Source organism: Natator depressus, chromosome 5, assembly GCF_965152275.1.
Source record: "Natator depressus isolate rNatDep1 chromosome 5, rNatDep2.hap1, whole genome shotgun sequence".
NCBI classification, from domain to species: Eukaryota; Metazoa; Chordata; order Testudines; family Cheloniidae; genus Natator; species Natator depressus.
Window position 1 is genome coordinate 20,421,249 of NC_134238.1, and position 17,451 is coordinate 20,438,699.

Consider the following 17,451-nt stretch of genomic DNA (forward strand, 5'->3'; position numbering starts at 1 on the left):
CTGGGAAAGTTAAGTGGAGAGGGTCCGTTTTTGGGAGTTAGAAAGGTCTCATCATTCACATTGGGTCTATGTGAATTTTTGTATGCTTTCCAAAATAAAACACAGTCCATGCACTTAGAGTTTGAGAACTTATCTATTTTATAAAATACTTTTTGTACTTCAACTGTTTGAGTTTCTGGCTTTTTAAAACCAAAACTCTATTTTTGATGCAAAAACCAGACACATCCATACCCAAGTTGTAAGGCAGCTAAATATGAAGAAAGTCTCTTAACCACCATGGCTTGCAATAGGAACAGAAAGGATTGTCAGTGCACTAAAGGGCTCTTATTTGTGACAGAATGAATAAAGACAAGATATTAGACAATCAAGGTAGGTAAAGTAATAATATTTTATTGAACCAACTTCCGCCGGTGAAAGAGAGAAGCTTTTGAGCCACACAGTGCTCTTCAGGTCACCAATGGAAGTTGGTCCAATAAAAGATATTACCTCACCCACCTTGTCTCAAATATCCTGGGCTCAACACAGCTACAACACCATTGCATAAAGGCAAGATACTCAGCCAAGTGCTCTCTAGTAAATAACCTGCGTCTGCAAGGCCCAGTTATAAGAGACATGATTCCCAGTCTCCCATGGTCACCTGAACTGGGTTTGCTTTTACATTGGGGTCGACAAAGCTGTAATTGGATCTGCTTGCAGAGGTTTGGATTTCCCTGCAAACAGTTTGTACAGATGTAGGGCCAGACTCAATTTAATGGTACAAGCCCACTGATTGAGGTTGATGGCTGTAACTGATGGCAGAATTTGACTCCCTCCCTGGAGTTTGGCTTCCAGAGACACTTACTGCACCAGACAGAGCACACCACACTGGTTACCCGCCTGTAACAGCTTGGCAAGAGCACTGCTGATCCTGGGCACCAGAGACAGGTGGTGGCGCATGCTTGACCAGAATGGATTAAGCGCCCACAACGTGCTCCGCACGATGGAAAGAGACAGAAGATGCCTACAACCTACCCAGCCAAACGACACGAAAAATGGGAGAGACAAAGGAAAGCAGAAGCTGGAAAGATCTGGACTGAGCGGGGGCCCTGGCTCTGGGTGCCACAGCACTGGCCAGGCCACTTACAGCACTCAGCAGGAGGCGCTTGCTGAACCAGGGCACGATGCCCTGGCCCTACCGCTGCCTCCAGAGAAACCGGCCCTGCCCCACCAGGGCGCCCTGTCTCTGGGCTCTCGCGGCCAGCAGCACCCAGGGTCAGCCACTGCATTACAGGGGCTCCCGCTGCCAGGCACCAACTCCCTCGCCGCAGCAGGACGCACCAGTCCCCCCAGGACTCCCGCCGCTGCTAATCACGTAGCGTTATGCAAACGCTTTTCACTGAAAGGGCGCGTTGCGTAACAGAGTCCCGGCTGCAGCGCCCAAAGGGAAGCGGGGGGGGGGGGGGGGAATCTTCTCGTGCCCCCTCCTTGCACCCAGCACAAGGAAAAGTGTTACACAGGCCCTGGAGAGGGGCCGCTGGTGCCAACGCCGCCCGGGCTACCCGGGACACAGGTCTCAAGTGGGCAGCATGTGGGAGAAGTTAAATCTTCCCTCTTCTCTGCGCTCAGACCATCCTCCGATCGGGGCTACAGGGGGGAAGAGTTTGCTCCAGAAATGCTCCTCCAGCCCTGCCCCCTCCCCGCCGGAGGGGGGTGTTTCCCACCCAGGGGAGCGGGCACATGCTCCGCACCGCTCGGCGCGAAAGCCCTTTGTTTATGCAACGCAGCCAGGCGTTCATCTGCCTCCCAGCTGCACAAAACCCTCTCTCGGAATTGCTGCTCCCTTTGCAATGCAGCGGCGGGGTGGGGGTCACTTTTCAGAAGGGGCGGCTTCCCCGCCCCAGGAATGGAGAGTTTTTGGGGGGCCAGGGGCGTGCAAGAAAACATCCCAGCTCTCCCAAGTCCGACCCCTCCCGGGGAGCCAGCAAGTGCAGCGAGCTGCGGGAGAGCCCCCGGCCGGCCCGCGGGGCAGGCTGCATTTCCACCGCACGCTTCATTCAGCCCAGGGCATCCCGGCCACCCTTAAAATGCAGTTGGAAACTTACATGGACACAACACTCGGTTTGCAGCTCTGAAGGCAGCAGCCATATTTGTGTGAACTAAATACATTCCCTTAGTCTGCAGACGCCCGGGGAAAAGGGTTCCCTTCCCCTGCTGAAAGCGCCTTAGCACTAGCCGGAGTGGGCTCGCCTCCCTCTGCCTGCTCCTTCCTCCCTGTCAAGAGCCTTCTGTGTCAGCCCGCCCGCCGGTTTCTTCCATTAGGAAGACCTGCGTTTGCTTTGCCTGGAAGGGGTGGGGACAGGGAGAGAGGCAGGTCCCAGAACTAGAGATCCTCCCCCTTCCTTTGATTGTCAAAGATCCAACTCCCAGCCACCAGCAAACCAGCTGCCAGCGCAGCCAGAGCGGGTGCGACTCGGATCTCAGAGCAAAAACAAGAATCTGCAGGTTGCAGATGGCTTAAGAGCTGGGGCAACCAGCCAAAACTAAAGTGACAGTAACAGTTCGATTGATTTGTAAACAGGTTTCCCTTTCTTTTTAGGGACTTGAGTCCCAAATTAATTTAAACCAAAGAGATATCAAGTATTCTAAAAAGCGTGGCCAACATCTTCTATCGTGGATGTCCAAAGTTAAGCACCTACATTCATATTTAGACACCTAAATAGGCTGTCTGATTTTCAGAGGTATTGAGCCTGGACAACTCAGTTATGGGTGCTCAGCATCTCTGGAACTCATGCGACTTATTTAGGCCCCCATCTTGCAAACACTTAAAAGGAAGCCCATAAATAAGTGTTTACCAGTTTGGGGCTTTAGGTACTAAACTTTAGGCACTCAAGTTTGAAAATGTTAACCTTTTATTTTTATAGCTAGTGACAAAAGAATAATTGTTTATACTAATTTATCTTCTATGGTTTTAAAATAGAAGATTGGTGCAGAACATGGAAGAAAATTGTCTCTAATTATTGAATTGTGACATTCATGCAATCAACAACGAGGAGTCCAGTGGCACCTTGAAGACTAACAGATTTATTTGGGCATAAGCTTTCGTGGGCAAAAAACCCACTTCTTCAGATCCATGGAGTGAAAATTACAGATGCAGGCATGAATATACTGACACATGAAGAGAAGGGAGTTACCTTACAAGTAGAGAACCAGTTTTGACCAAGTCTTGTAGCAACTTCAGAAAAAAACCACATAAAAACAGTTCCTTTCCCCACTAACCCCTGGCAAAAGGCACCAGTTTACACACTATGGGTCACTGACTGCTCCCTGTCTATGTAACTCCTAGTGCTGTTCTTCTCCATAAAATGATTGGGTTTTGACTGTTCAGACAATTTTTTAAAAACTGACTGGCTAATATATCTCTAAGGTCTTTACAATAATTGATGTAAGAGTTACGGCATTTCATTTTTCCCTTTTATATTTATAATATCAGTACAGCTACATGTTTATTATGTGTCTGACATGGTCATACACATGGATCCAGAAATCCATCTGCTCTGCCTGATCCCAAACAGGGAAAATAAAAGACCTAGTCCTGACTAGGAAAAAAAAGGAGTAAAAGGAGTTAAACTGTGCTTAGATTTGTGGTAAGTGGGGTTTTCAGTCAAGTTAAACTAGCTTGACTGAGCTAACTCAGTTGAAAAAAAGCATAGATTCATAGATACCAAGGTCAGAAGGGACCATTATGATCATCCAGTCCGAGCTCCTGCACAATGCAGGCCACAGAATCTCACCCACCCACTCCTGTGAAAAACCTCTCACCTATGTCTGAGCTATTGAAGTCCTCAAATCGTGGTTTAAAGACTTCAAGGAGCAGAGAATCCTCCAGCAAGTGACTCGTGCCCCATGCTACAGAGGAAGACGAAAAACCTCCAGGGCCTCTGCCAATCTGCCCTGGAGGAAAATTCCTCCCCGAACCCAAATACTGCAATCGGCTGAACCCTGAGCATCTCTTTTCTGAGACTACACAAGACCAAAGAGACATCACAAAGGCATGGATATCAACAAATACACAAGGCAACATGTCAAAAACCTGTACTACTGACAGTGGAGAGTTTGTTGAGATACGACTGTTTCTTTTACAGCATTCAATGAAAAAGGGAACATGGGAGATTCATTTGGCTCAATAGTAATGACACTTGAAAGGGGGTGTGAATAGTGTTAAACTAATTCATACCTTGATTCTGTTAACCCTGAAACTGGTATGAAGAGGTTACTTACCTGTAACTGAAGGTTCTTCGAGATGTGTGGTCCCTATCTGTGGGTTTATGTATGTGCACCATGCACCCAGAGCCAGAGAATTTAAAAGTAGTGTCCATTGGTCCGTGTATGCACCCTATCAATACAGCCGATGTTTCCGTTTGAGGTGATAAAGGGTAGGGAGGACCAGCTGCATCTCCAGTTCCTTTTCAACTGCAAATCAGATACATCTGTAGCAGAGAGGAAGGAGGATGGCAAGTGGAATGCAGATAATGACCAAGGATATTGAAAAACCTCCAGTTACAGGTAAGTAACCTCTTCTTCTCTGAGTGATGGTCCCTATTGTATTCCACTTACTGCTGGGGGAATTCTGCACCACTGCGCAATGCAGAATTTTGCAGAAATTAACGTTGTGTGCACAGAATTTCCTTCCCCCCCACAGAAATGGGCTGCAGTGCTGCTAACTGCCACTAGGGACTGCTGGACCTGGCCGAGCCCAGCTCACACATAGAAGATGCTGCTGAGGGAGGCATAGCTCAGTGGTTTGAGCATTGGCCTGCTAAACCCAGGGTTGTGAGTTCAGTCCTTGAGGGGGCCATTTAGGGATCTGGGGCAAAATATTGGGGATTGGTCCTGCTTTGAGCAGGGGGTTGGACTAGATGACCTCCTGAGGTCCCTTCCAACCCTGATATTCTATGACTATGAGGGAGCTAAAGGGTTCCCGACAGCTGCAGTTCCCAGCTGCCAGGAGAGGGTGGCACATAGGAAACTCAGGGCAAGCCTGGGATTGAGCATCAGGCTGTTTCTCCCTCTGGATTCCTGGGCTCCGCGGGGGAAGAAAGAGGATGTCTGGGCAAGGGGGGCCCCCATACCTGGGCTCTGTGGGGGGGGAGAGGGTGTGGGTATCTGGGAGGGGCACTGCAGCTAGTCTCTGGGGAGGAAAGGGTTGTGGGTGTCTGGCCCACTGGCTGGGGGGAAGGGGCAAAGGGGACAGAAAAACAGGAACTGGGTTGTCACAGGGATTTCTTTAACTCTCTACTCCTGGGGGAATTTTTGTGTGCGTCTGTATTGTTCCAAGTATTGTATTGCACTTGCTGACCGGTATTTTAAAATAAATTACCAAAATAATTGAAACTGGCATGATTAGGTAGTGTTATTTTGACAAATAAAATTTGCAGAATTTTAAAATATTATGTACAGAATTTTTAATTTTTTGGCACCAAATTTTTAAGTTTTTGGAGCAGAATGTCCCCAGGAGTACTTCCACTGAGGGTGATTAACCAGCAGTACCTAAGTCAGAGGAGGGTGCAAGGATGAAGATGGAATGGTCAGGCAGAGACCTGCCACACCAAAGGAGGCATCTACTAGGGCTGCTGACTCTTGTGCTAAGGTATAGTGCATTGCAAAGGTGTGTACAGAACTCCACATGGCTGCTCTACATCTGTCCAGGAGCAGCACATCCTGAAGGGAGGCCAGGGTCAAAGCCTGGGGTCTGTGACAAAATGGCTGATGTTAGTATGGTAGGTCCTGCACTTTTCTTGGTGGGGGGCTGTCAGCCCTTGCCCTTGGGACACTGAGGGCCCCTGCTAGTGACCTAGGAAGGTGGTAAAGGAGGGAAGCGGTCGGGATTTGCTCCTTTCTCTAAGCCCCAGCCCCTCTCAACCTCTGGAGGTTCTTACCCTCTTCCCCCTTGAGTGGGGTACCTTCAGTCCTTAGACACTAGGGAAGGGAGTCTCCCTCACTTCTATTTTCTGCTCTTTCAAGTCTCAGAGCACACCTCCAAATAAGCTTGCTTCCTGTCTGAAGCAGGGTGGTTTTATTAGGTTCCTGACAGGGCCTTAATTGACTGCAAGTGCTCCAATTAACCTGTAGCCACCCTCCCTAGTCTACAGGGAACCACGCCTTAATTAGCCTTGGGCTTATATATTTCCCTCTAATACTCTACTACTGATCTTTAGTTCTCCTGTATTGCAGGTAGGCTTGCTTGCAAAGTTTAATGCAACCTGAAATTCACTTAGAGAGCCTCTTTTTTTGGAGATGGCCAGTCCCCCAAATCTTTCTGTTACTGTCTGGGGGACTTCCTGATGGATCTTATTCTCTGGATACAAGGCTAAAGCTAGTCAGACATCTAGGGAGTAGAGTTGGTGTTCCTCTGCAGATGTATGTGGTTTGGGGAAGAAAACAGGTAACTGAATGGATTGATGTGAAACTGGGAGATTATCTTTGGTAAGAATTTGGGATGCAGGTGCAAGGAAACTCTGTCTTTGTGGAAAATTGTGAAAGGCAGGTCTGCTATCATAGCTCTAAGTTTGTCAACCCTTTTCATGGAAGTTACAGCAACAAGGAAGGTGACTTAGAGCGTGATGCCAGAAGTTCAAAGGGTGGTTTTGTTAACATGGATAGAACTAGGTTCAGGTCCCATTGGGGAGTGATGTGTTGGATGGGTAGGAAGGTTCTGATGACACCCTTCCAAAACCTAGTAGTTAATGTGTGTGTAAAAATGGCGTGACCTTCCATGGAGGGGAAGGGGAATATACCAATAGCCACCAGGTGGACTTTCAGAGAGTTGATGGTGAGACCTGATTCCTTCAAGGACAAAAAATAGTTGGGGGGGATCCCTGCTGATTCTGGTGAAACTCCCTTTTGTTGGGCCCAGGAAGCAAAGCATTTCCACTTTGCCTGGTAACCGTGTCTAGTGGATTATTTCCTGCTGCTGGAGAAGAGATGTCTTGTATGGCTGAAGAAAAGGTCCATTCCAAAGCAGATGCCCATCCAAATACTATGCTCTGAGATAGAGCACCTGTGTATTGGGATGTCTGATGTTGCAGTTGCACTTTGTCAGCAGATTGGGGAAGGTGGTGATAGGAATTGGTGGGCAGGCTGTCATACAAAGGAGACTGGGAAACCAGAATTGTCTGGGCCAGCAGCGGGTGATCAGAATGACTGTTGCTCTGTCCCATCGGATCTTGTGGAGTACCCAAAGCAGGTGCGATAGAAGAGGGAAAGCGTAGTTGACTTGGCCTGACCAGGCAAGAGGGAGAGTCACTCTGAGAGTGGTAGCTGAGACCTTCCCTGGAGCAGGATGTGGTGCATTTGCTGTTTATATGGGAGGTGTCTGGTCAGAATCCCCCATCTGGTGAAGATGTCATGAACTACTGAATTAGAGTTCCCACTCATGGTTGATCACAAAATGTCGTCTGAGCGGAAGATAGGCTGTAGACAAGAAGATCCAGTGAGTGACCGCTTCTGCGCATAAAGCGGTTGATATCGTCCCACCGGTTTGTTGATGTAGAAGACGGTGGTGGTGGTGTCCGATGTGGTGGGAATGGATGAAGGGGAGAAAGGACTGACATATTTTCCTTACAGGTCAAAGTTCCAGGATATTGATGTGCATCCTGAATTCTTGAGGCGACCACGTTCTCTGTGTCCCATAATTGTCCAAGTGCGCTCCCCAACCAATGAGGGATGCATCGGTGATGATCCTCTCCTCCAGAGAGGAGGAAGGGAACCCCTCTGCATACGTGACATTGGTATATCCACCACCGCAGGGTAGAATTGGGGGTGGGTGGGAATCTACTCTGTGCAGTGCAGCAGCTGCCTGAGAGCCTGGCTGGGGAGTGGTGGTGGCGGCGGCAGTGGGCCACCCCCCATCCAGGCCTGGCTGCTGGAGACAGTGGCTGAGCGAGCTGGAAACATGCCTGGGGGGGAGAGAAGGGGCTCCAGAGCCCGGACAGGGGGGCCCCAGGCAGGAGGCGGCCAGCCACCACCGCCTCCCCAGCCAGGCTCTGCACACAGCAGCGACCCAGAGTGGCTGGTGTGAGAAGCGGCTGGTCCTGCCCCCTCCGTTCCCTGCCCAGGCCTGGCTGCCAGGGACAGGTGCAGTGGGAGGACAGAGCACCTCTCCCTCCCCACTCCCGACAGGCCAATGTGGGGGGGGACTTGACCCCACATGTCTCCCCATGTGTTGCCTGTGCTTTGGGCAAGGGTGTTGATGCCCTGTGGACAAGGGTGTTGATGCCCTGCAAGCAAAGGGTGGCTCTAGAGTCCTTGAGGGTATGTAGGGAAAAATCATCCGTCTTTTGATTTAAAAGACGGGATTCATTAAAGGGGACGTCTTCTATGGTGTTTTGTACCTCCTGAGTGAAACCGGAAGAGTGGCATCGACATTCCCTATGTGTAACTATAGCCGTAGCTGTAGCCCTGGAAGAGGTGTCTACTATGACCACTGCTGACTGGAGTGCTGTTCTGGCTATCTGCTTCCCTTCTCAATGAGCATCTAAAAATCAGTCCAGTCCTCTGTGGGAGTCTATCAGCAAATTCCTCAAATGTGCTGTAATTCAGGAAGTTGTATTTGGCTAGTAATGCCTGATTGTTCAAAATCCTGAACTGGAGACTGGCTGAGGAAAAGACCCAAAAGGTTCAAACGCTTGCTCATCTTGCCAAATGGGTTGGTGTGACTCATTCAGTCATTGCTTGGACAACCAGGGAGTTTTGGGGAGGGGGTGTGAGAAGAGAAACTCAGGCCCCTTAGCCAGAATATAGTAGCATCTTTCTGCCCATTTGGGGGGCATGTGGCTGGGGTGTGCCATACTGCCCTGGCAGGCTCAAGAATGGCATCATTAAATTAGCCAGTGCAACCCTAGTTGGTGTCTGAGGTAGAGGATATCCAGTTTATGCTGGGCATCATGGGTTTCCTCTGGGGAATGTGGTGGTCCCCCACAATTTTGCACGATTGCTCTTGGAACTGCCTAAAATCCCCCAGAGGTGAAGGGGACACTGTAGTTGCCACCTCATCAGGGGAAGAGGAGGGAAATCTGCCTGTCCAGGGGCACCATTGGAGCCAGGCTAAGGGGTTCCACCTCCATCAATGGATCCGAGCACCTGCTTGAAGGGGCCCTCAATGGGGAGGTAGGTGAAGTTTCCCTTGTGGATCAGGGCTGGTTCTGAGGGAGGGTATTGGGACCAGGGTCCCCAGTATAGCCAATAGTTTGAATCTGGAGGATGTTGAGGCAGTCCCCATGGCATGGGGCACCAGTGGGTCTGTGGTGGTTGGAGCAGAAGATGTTAAGATCAGGATGATCTCCATGAGGGCACATACAGATGGTATGACATCAGTGGACCCTCTCTGGCATCCAGTTTGTTAAAGGATAAGAAAATGGATTCCAGTTCCATTGGCAGTACTGTCGGGGCTGGAAGAAGTGTGTAGATGGTTGGAATGGGAGGTGAGAGGTCCCACAGTGATGGCAGATCACGAGGGGGAGAAATAGCCTCCCTAGAGGTAGAAAGGCCCCGACAGATGGAGTGATCCCAGTTCTGTTAGGCAAATACATCCTGGGCTCAAACACAGTTCTGGACCTCCCTGGTGTCAGAGGTACCCTCTCTTTACTTGGTGTCAGTGGTGGTGCCAAGATGGACTTCCCCAGAGTGGGTGGAACCCACATCTTATGGGGCGCCAATGTTGATGGTACCAGTGAGCTGGTGCTTGGAACCGCTGGGTCCCACTGCTTCTGGGACTACTTGTTGTGTCTGAGATTTTGTGCATGCCCTATTTCCATGGTTCGAACTCATGGAAGGAGTGTGCACTTCTTCGCTTTTGAGGAAGACCTATTCCCATGCTTATGGGTCTGCTTCCTGACTAGGCCCTGGAATGGGGTCCATAGTGGTGATACTGTCTGACAGTGCCGGATTTGGACTCAGTAGCAGGGGATGCACTCCTTGCCATTTATGGCTGATGTACAGGGGGGTCCCCTGGCCTGGGTCCGAGTGAGGCCTCATGGTGACTTCCATGAAGTGCTTCCGGAGGGGGAGAGCCTGGGCTTCTTGGGTAGGGCTGGGGAAGAACTGGCAGATACTGCCATGCACCTGAATGCAATGTGAGCTTCCCCGAAGCAAGAGAGGCAGTGTTGGTGTTTGTCGCTGACCAAGAAGGAGCATGGGCAGGAGGAGGCAGCACAGAGTTTAAAGCCCAGGGTCCTGGACATAGTCTGGTACCCGCACGTGGATACAAGGGGGGGGGTGTGGGGGTGGAAAGACAAACCCCCAATCTATCTACACTAATCACTGAAAATTATGATGAACTACAATAAAACTCTAACGTTCTAAAAACTGTTTACAACTATGTATTTAAAGGTGCGTCAGAAACGAGGCCACTGGAAGTTCCAATACGGACCATGTGGCGGTAAGAAAGAAGTGAAGATGTGGTCAGTCCGCCCCGCCCTTTATCACCTCAGACAGAAGCAAGAGGTGAGCCAGGACATGTGTGCGAGCCAAAGGACGCTACTTTAAAATTTTCTGACTCCAGACGCCTGGTGCGCATGCATAAACCCACAGTGGAACACAACAGGGATCATCACTGGAGGAAGAAGTAACTCCACTCACTGTGGTCCTCTGTCCCCCTCTAGTGGTAACTGGGCCATATCTAGAAGTCGATGAGCCTCCTACAGGCTTGCTAACAGAGATGAATCTCTTAGCTCAGATTAGCACTGGCTCATGCTTTAAAATCCAGAAGTTCCAGGTTTGATTACTGATAACCCACCCAGGGGTGCAATATTACATGCATAGTACAGAACTCCACAGGATTATTCAGGGGAGAAAGGACTACCTTTGTGATAAAGGGACAGGATCAGACTCCTCGTTTGTTGGTAAGTACAATACGAGGCATACGTTAAAATGTATCCCAGCTCTGGTAATGGAGTATCTTATTGCAATTATAAAACACTGGTTTTAAAGAATATTAAACTAGTCAAAATAGTTTCCTACATTCTAATCTGTTTGTAATTGCCAGAACAATTCAAAATTCAAGGCTGTAGGCAGTGGATTTTACTGATGACAATAATAGTTCAGAATTCTTACACTCCATCAGATCACTGTTCTTCTGTCTGTTTTATAATCAATCCAATCCTCCATGGTGTATTTTCTGGGGCCATTAATGCACATTTCACACATGGTCCGAGGTTTAGGCACAGGCTAAAGTCATTAATTGACTCTGTCATGTCTTGGTGGGGGATGTATTGTATTTGGGGAAACTGACATAAACATGCTCATATTCAAGGATATTAAACAAGGGTAAGTGTGGTGATTGTATCAGGTCAGTAAACATGCCACCCCCCAGAGAGTACTATTGTGTCCAACAGGCCAGAAACATTAACTATTATAGCATAGCTGATGTGTCTTGACTGCCCAGACATCAAAGGGCAATAAAATAATCTTAAATTCAGACAGCCAAATACACAGTGGAGACACATCAATTGGCATTACCCCCATCTAACTTGTCTAGGATGCACTTTTCAAATAACCAGTAAGGATCTAGCCAGGAGGTCAATTAAACTTTATCTTTTTGCTACAAAGGGGATGGATCAGAGTAGCCAGACTTTTCTTAAAATTGTTAAGGAGATTTAGGATTTAAAAAGTTCCCATCAAGAGGGAGAGCATGCGCACAGGACAGAGGGGCCTTTTACGCATGAAGGATAAGCTTGAGATGAATTATCTGTGCTTTTCTTATTGCCTCAGACTCGCTCTTTATTTCACGTTTCAAAATATAAAACTAATAATGCCACATATCTTTCCACCATGTAACACAGTTTATGGAAGGCCAGGAGAGAAAGAGAGAAAGCTTATGTTTGGGATGAGGGAGGCGATTTGTGTGCTGTGGGTGGGGGAACCAAAGCAGTGGAGACAGAGAAAGGGAACTAAATAGCAAGGTTTAGATCTGAGATTATTTAATTTCTTTTTAGGACTTGTGTTGGTGGGCTATACAGTCTAGCAATGTTAACTCACAATTAAGCTAACTTGACTGCTTCTTGAAGTTCTCTATCCATCCTCAGAACAGCTTTCGCAAAAAGCAGGAGTACAAGCTCCCCAGCTACCTCGTCTTAATCCTGGTCTGGTAGGACCACTGGTAGGGTTATGAGAGCAGGTTAATCTCTGCTTATTCAAACCTTGGCCTCTATCCTGCCAATGTCAGTTCTAATAGTGATTTTTGTGGTGATGGAGACATAGTACTCTCAGTACTATTACCAGTCCCTGAAATTACCCAGTTACATGGTTTTTAGCTAGCATATACCTGTCCAAGAATTTGGTTTTCTTTCCTTACTCAATTATACAGTAGACTCTCTCCCAGCACTACAGAGGTCATACTCCCATGTTTGAAGCTTCCCAGATCTTCCCTTAATCCCTTTTTAAACAGGAGCATCAAAAATAACTTCTCTGAAGTCCTGCGATATACCTCTTCACTCTGCTCTCTAACGAGAACTGAAAACTATCTCCTTCTGCTCCTCCTTTTGTGTTTGCTGTCTCTTTCAGAATTCTGGCATTTCTCACCCTCCAGTCCTCCAGCATCTATTTTAAACTGCTCTGGTTTTTTAACATGGTGAGATCTAGAGTTGGCAGAAACTCAATGTCCATTCCACAGGAGTCTAATGTTTTGAAATTTGTTTTCATATCAAATTGGAAGAAAATCAACAAATTTCAAAATGTTCCATAAAATTTTCTGAAATGTTTGGGGTCAATATAAATGCTCTGTTTTAATACAATCAAAATGTTTCATTCTCATTCTGATTTTTTTATATTTGTAAATAGATCATATTGCATCATAACATAGCAAATAAAATACATTTCAAAATGAAAAGTTGTTTTGAAATGAAATTGAAATGTTCCATTCTGATGGTTCAAAACAGGAACACTTCAACCTCAAAGTGATTCTCTTTTTTCTAAAATGAAATTTCATCAAAATTGACATATTCCTGCAGAGAGTCTCAATTTGAACGAAATGGCACTTTCCAATGGAAAAATGGCCTGCTGGAAATCGTTTGACCAGCTTCAGTGAAATTCTTTGTTGCAGCAAGGCTTGGTCTATACCAAGATTTTGTACGGTAGAACTGTCAGGCAGGGTGTTGATTTGTACCAAAATAGTTATACTGGTACAACTGGTATGTCCCTTTTGTGAACAGCTGCATATAAGCACTTTCATATGGATATAACTGTCAACACTAGGGGAGTTGTATGTCTAACTATACTAGTATAGTTAAACCAAAATTCCTTTTGTGTATAGTTGAAGCCGAAGTTTTACTTCCCCAGAAACCTTTCAGTCACGTGTTCTTACCCACCCACCCCCCACTGCCTCAAAGAAGTCCTTCTGGTTTCCAGGTTATTACTTGTACTGTCACAGTTTGCCTCACCGTCTCCTCAGGGAGCCAGACCCTCCCTGTTGCTTCTTGCTCTACACATTTGTAAAATCTTTATTGCTTGTCATCCCTTAAGCAATCTGCCTTTTATTGTAAATTAGAGATGGTCACAAATTGTCTATCAAAAATGTTTTGATTTTTTTCCCAAAGAAAAACAGGCTTTTGACAAAAATTAAAGAACAACTAATTGTGTGTGTTAAGTCACAGGAAAAAAATTCATTTCCTGCCTATCTGTATTGTAAATATTGGATTTCTTGAGCCAAGTGCTCTCTCCCATTGCTATACAGCATCTTCACCAGATGTGGTGCAGTGGCGCAGCTGTATTGCATGGCTGCAGTGCTCTACCTATATGGACATGGCCTAAGCCTCACTCATGATCTCATGATACAATTCTTAAATGTCAGGATTTTTTTTTCCCCAGCCAGGGCACAGTTTAATGTGTTTCCTGTCAAACAGGAATTACCCTGCCCTAACCAAAAGAATGTGGCTTCTCCATTTGGCAGTTAGTTCCAAAGTACATTTGGAATCTGACATATGAGCACTCAAAAATTGAAGCTTAGTTTTACTTAGAAATCCTGGCAGCTGCTCCCTGCCAGCCTGGGAAGTGGGAGAGGGGACCCCACTGTACTTCCCCCCCCCTCCCCTCCCAGCCTGGGGAGGGTCATGAACCCTAATAAGCAGAGATGAGGCTGGAAGACTGAAGTGAGGAGATTGAGGGCCCATGGGGTGGGAGGTCTGTATTGATGGTGGGTTCTGAGCAGATGGGGTAAGTACTGGGAGGGTGAACTGAGGGTGGCGGGGGTTGATGGGGCAGCGGGGCTGAACTGATGGGGTGGTGATTTGGGAGAGGATTAATTGCTGGTGGGAGTCAGGCAGATGTGGGGGTGAGAGCTCTTGCAGCAGGGGCCAAAAATATCACCTTATCTAGTACATGTGGGAAAGTGGGCGACACTAATTATCAAATGCACACACCCTGGGGATGGGCAAGGGGAGTTCAAAGGGAGACTGACCTAAAAAACACAATATAATCTTTTATTAAAATGTCATGATTTTTGGGCTAATCTCATGATTTGAGGGGGGTGGGGGGGTGTCCAACTCACAATTTTTGATCTCTTGAAGTTGGCAAAACTATGTAAGTAAGCACTGACTTACATCTTGAATGGCTCTTATGTAGCTAAGTTGTCTTCCTCATGACATTAGATATAATTTTTTCTCTGACTAAACTGCTTTCTTTAAGAGAAATTTAGCTTTTAAGCTGTTTGGGTCTAGTTCATGAAGAGCTAGAATATTCTTCCAAGTCATCAACAGCTCAGTGGAGCACTCGCTCAAAGACCCTGGGCAAAGAAGTGCCCATCCCCAAGAGGTATTGCTGAAAAGTTGCAATTGGTAAGGTGCATGGGACAAAGCCTGGTGACTCAGGAGTGAGGGGTGTATGTGCTAGGAATAGGGGATTGCCTGTATCCGTGCCAGAGCCAGGGCTAGAATTCAGAATTAGAAGTGGGAATTCTCTGCTCACAATTGTGTGTTCAACTCTGACTACACCTCTCTCTCAGACTCATTCTTGTCTTCCCAGGGCCTCTTTCCCATTCCTTTTTTCACAGTTAATTTTGCTCAGTAATACATGAATACCTCCATATTTTGTGGGATATTTATTTTCAGACTGTAGGATCCTTGGGATGGGGAATCTATAGAATTAACAAAATAACGGGGTGAACGCTTTCCCTGATCTTACATTGTAAACCCAGTCAGGTCATGGTCACGATTTCACAGCCGTTCCCACGTTATGTTTACAAGCAGATCTCTGTTTCACTAACTGCCAGGCTGCAAACTGCCTCTCATCCTGGCTCCCTCAGATGCAAAGTAAGTAGCCATGGCTCTTGTTCAAAAACAACATACCTGTTCCTTGTCTTTGGCATATCACAGTTTATACATGAACAGTTGGAAATCATATTCCTCTTATCATGACTGCTACCTTTTGTTCATCCTCCTGCTTTCATTTCTGGAACTCTGCACCTGAATCCACTTTCATTGGCAATAATGTCACTAGTTGTAGCTCTCTCATAACATAGAACTTCTTAATAGCCCAGGTACCTGTTGGACTGAAATTCAGATCAAATAGACTTCTATCCTGCCGCATTTTGCCATACCATGGATATTCGCATGCCTCAATGTCATGTTGTTCAAAAGAAGTTCAATCTGTTATTAGAACAGTCAAAGCAGCCTATAAAATCCTAGCAAGCAAATGCTAGGAAATGTGATAGTTCCATTCTGTTCCTGTTGCAGATACTCAAAAGGCTAATTCCCATTACTTAATAATTAGGTAACTAAGATTTCATTAACAAAAGAAAAAAATTGGCAGGATGAGTTCATAAAGCTTCTTCCTAACAATGGACCATAATCCCTACAGCTGTAAATCATCCCCGCCAAAGATTATAGTGTTATGCAACTGCTTAGCTGCATTATGGGTTAGAGCAGAGTTGTCTGTCGTTGAAGTATCCGGTAGAATCTAAATGCCCCTGCTACAGGCAAAATATTAGACTAGATGGCCTAGTGGTCTGTTCTGGTATGACTGTTGCTATGTTCCTATATAACACTTATTGTCAATAAGTGCTCAAAATGCATGGAGTGGCTTAAAAAATCACAAGATTTCTTTTTTTTAATTGGGTTCTTTTTAGCCGCCTTGTGGTTTTGAGGTTTTAGGTTGCATTGGGTTGCATTTTCACACTTTTCTTTGCAGCCAAAAAAGCTAAACACTTTAAATAAATAAATCAAGCTGAGACCCTCTTGTATTTACATGGCTTCAGGAGCTGGGGCTTTAAGGAAAACACCACAGCCACAAGACTGGAAATAGAATCATGAGAGAGTTGGTGACTGATGATGGGGCATAATCTGATGTTGAGGTAGTGTACAGTCCTTCACTGTTTCATGCAACCAGCCCCATTGTCTCCCAAGGGATTTCTAGCTTAATGGATACTCATGTGAGAAAGTGTTGCCAGATTGGGTCCCTATTTTGTGAGCCAGAAAGCTCCTCTTTTCACAAACATTCTAGGCTTACTCCTACCGTCTTACTCGCTAGTCCTTATTCACATGAATTCTATAATTGATTTTTAGTATATTACTCACCGGAGGCAAGGTTTGCCACATCAGATCCTGGTTCTAGAGGAGTGGCTCGCTGAATCTAGTTCCTGTTTATTTTTGAATGTCTACTTTATAATTACTACCTTTATTGGAACAGCTGTTCTTTGTAATGTTTAACAGAAGCCTACCAGGTATTCCTTACATGGGTTTAAAACCTCCAGCAGTCATCCTCCTGTCTTACATGTGAGAGAGGCAACATAACAGCTGTGCAGACGGACGACTGGGAGGGAAAAAAAAGTGGTGCATGTTAGTCCTGTCACATTTCACATCGCTAACCACTTAACACCCTCCAGAGAGATAAATATGAATCAAGAATGCAGACTATAGGCCACACTGTAAGTTGGTCATTTTAATAATTTCACTGGGAAATAATTCAGGGTAACTGAGGCCCAAATAGGTTTCTCTTTTATTCAGCTTTATGTACACAAACTAATTCCTCTAGTATGACTGGTAAGTTCATAGATGTAGTAAGCTGAATTCTTCTTGATTGCCACAGGGTAAATGCATCTTGTCTCCAGGCACAGGGAAGCTAAGTGACTTGCCCTATGTCACACTGCAAATGAACGGCAAAGCTGCAAACAGAACCCTGGCTACTTCACTCCAGGTACAATTCCCTATCAAATAGATGCTGCTGCCTCATTCTGACCATGTAAAGGATGCTTTAAAGGGACATGGTCAACTTAAAATAATAACTTAGATCTAGTTTTGGATACTAGACCTGCCTGTGAGTCCCTTTGCCAATTTTTCTGTTTTTTCAACATTTTCCTCTTCCTGCTGCTATGTGAAAAATCCACACAAACAGAATAAAGTGACTGACTAGACAAGGGAAACAGTGAAATAAACTATATATGTAGTAAACAGCATGAAAAAACAGGAAAATATCCTATTCTGCTGT

General features: G+C 46.3%; 1 protein-coding gene across 2 annotated transcripts in view; it reads right to left on the reverse strand.

The window, feature by feature from the left end:
• The window catches only part of FECH (ferrochelatase), a 43,844-nt gene extending 27,125 nt beyond the window's left edge, over nucleotides 1-16,719 (reverse strand). Inside the window, exon 1 of one of the 2 annotated variants that reach the window (XM_074952399.1) lies at nucleotides 16,699-16,719. Coding sequence is in view for 1 of the 2 variants with exons in the window: in XM_074952398.1 (XP_074808499.1) it covers nucleotides 2,082-2,145 (64 nt within the window). In the remaining variant the exon portion in view is untranslated. Of the gene's footprint in view, nucleotides 1-2,081; nucleotides 2,338-16,698 lie in introns of those variants that run through there. The other variant, XM_074952398.1, reaches the window with a different exon arrangement.
• Nucleotides 16,720-17,451: the final 732 nt, after the last annotated feature.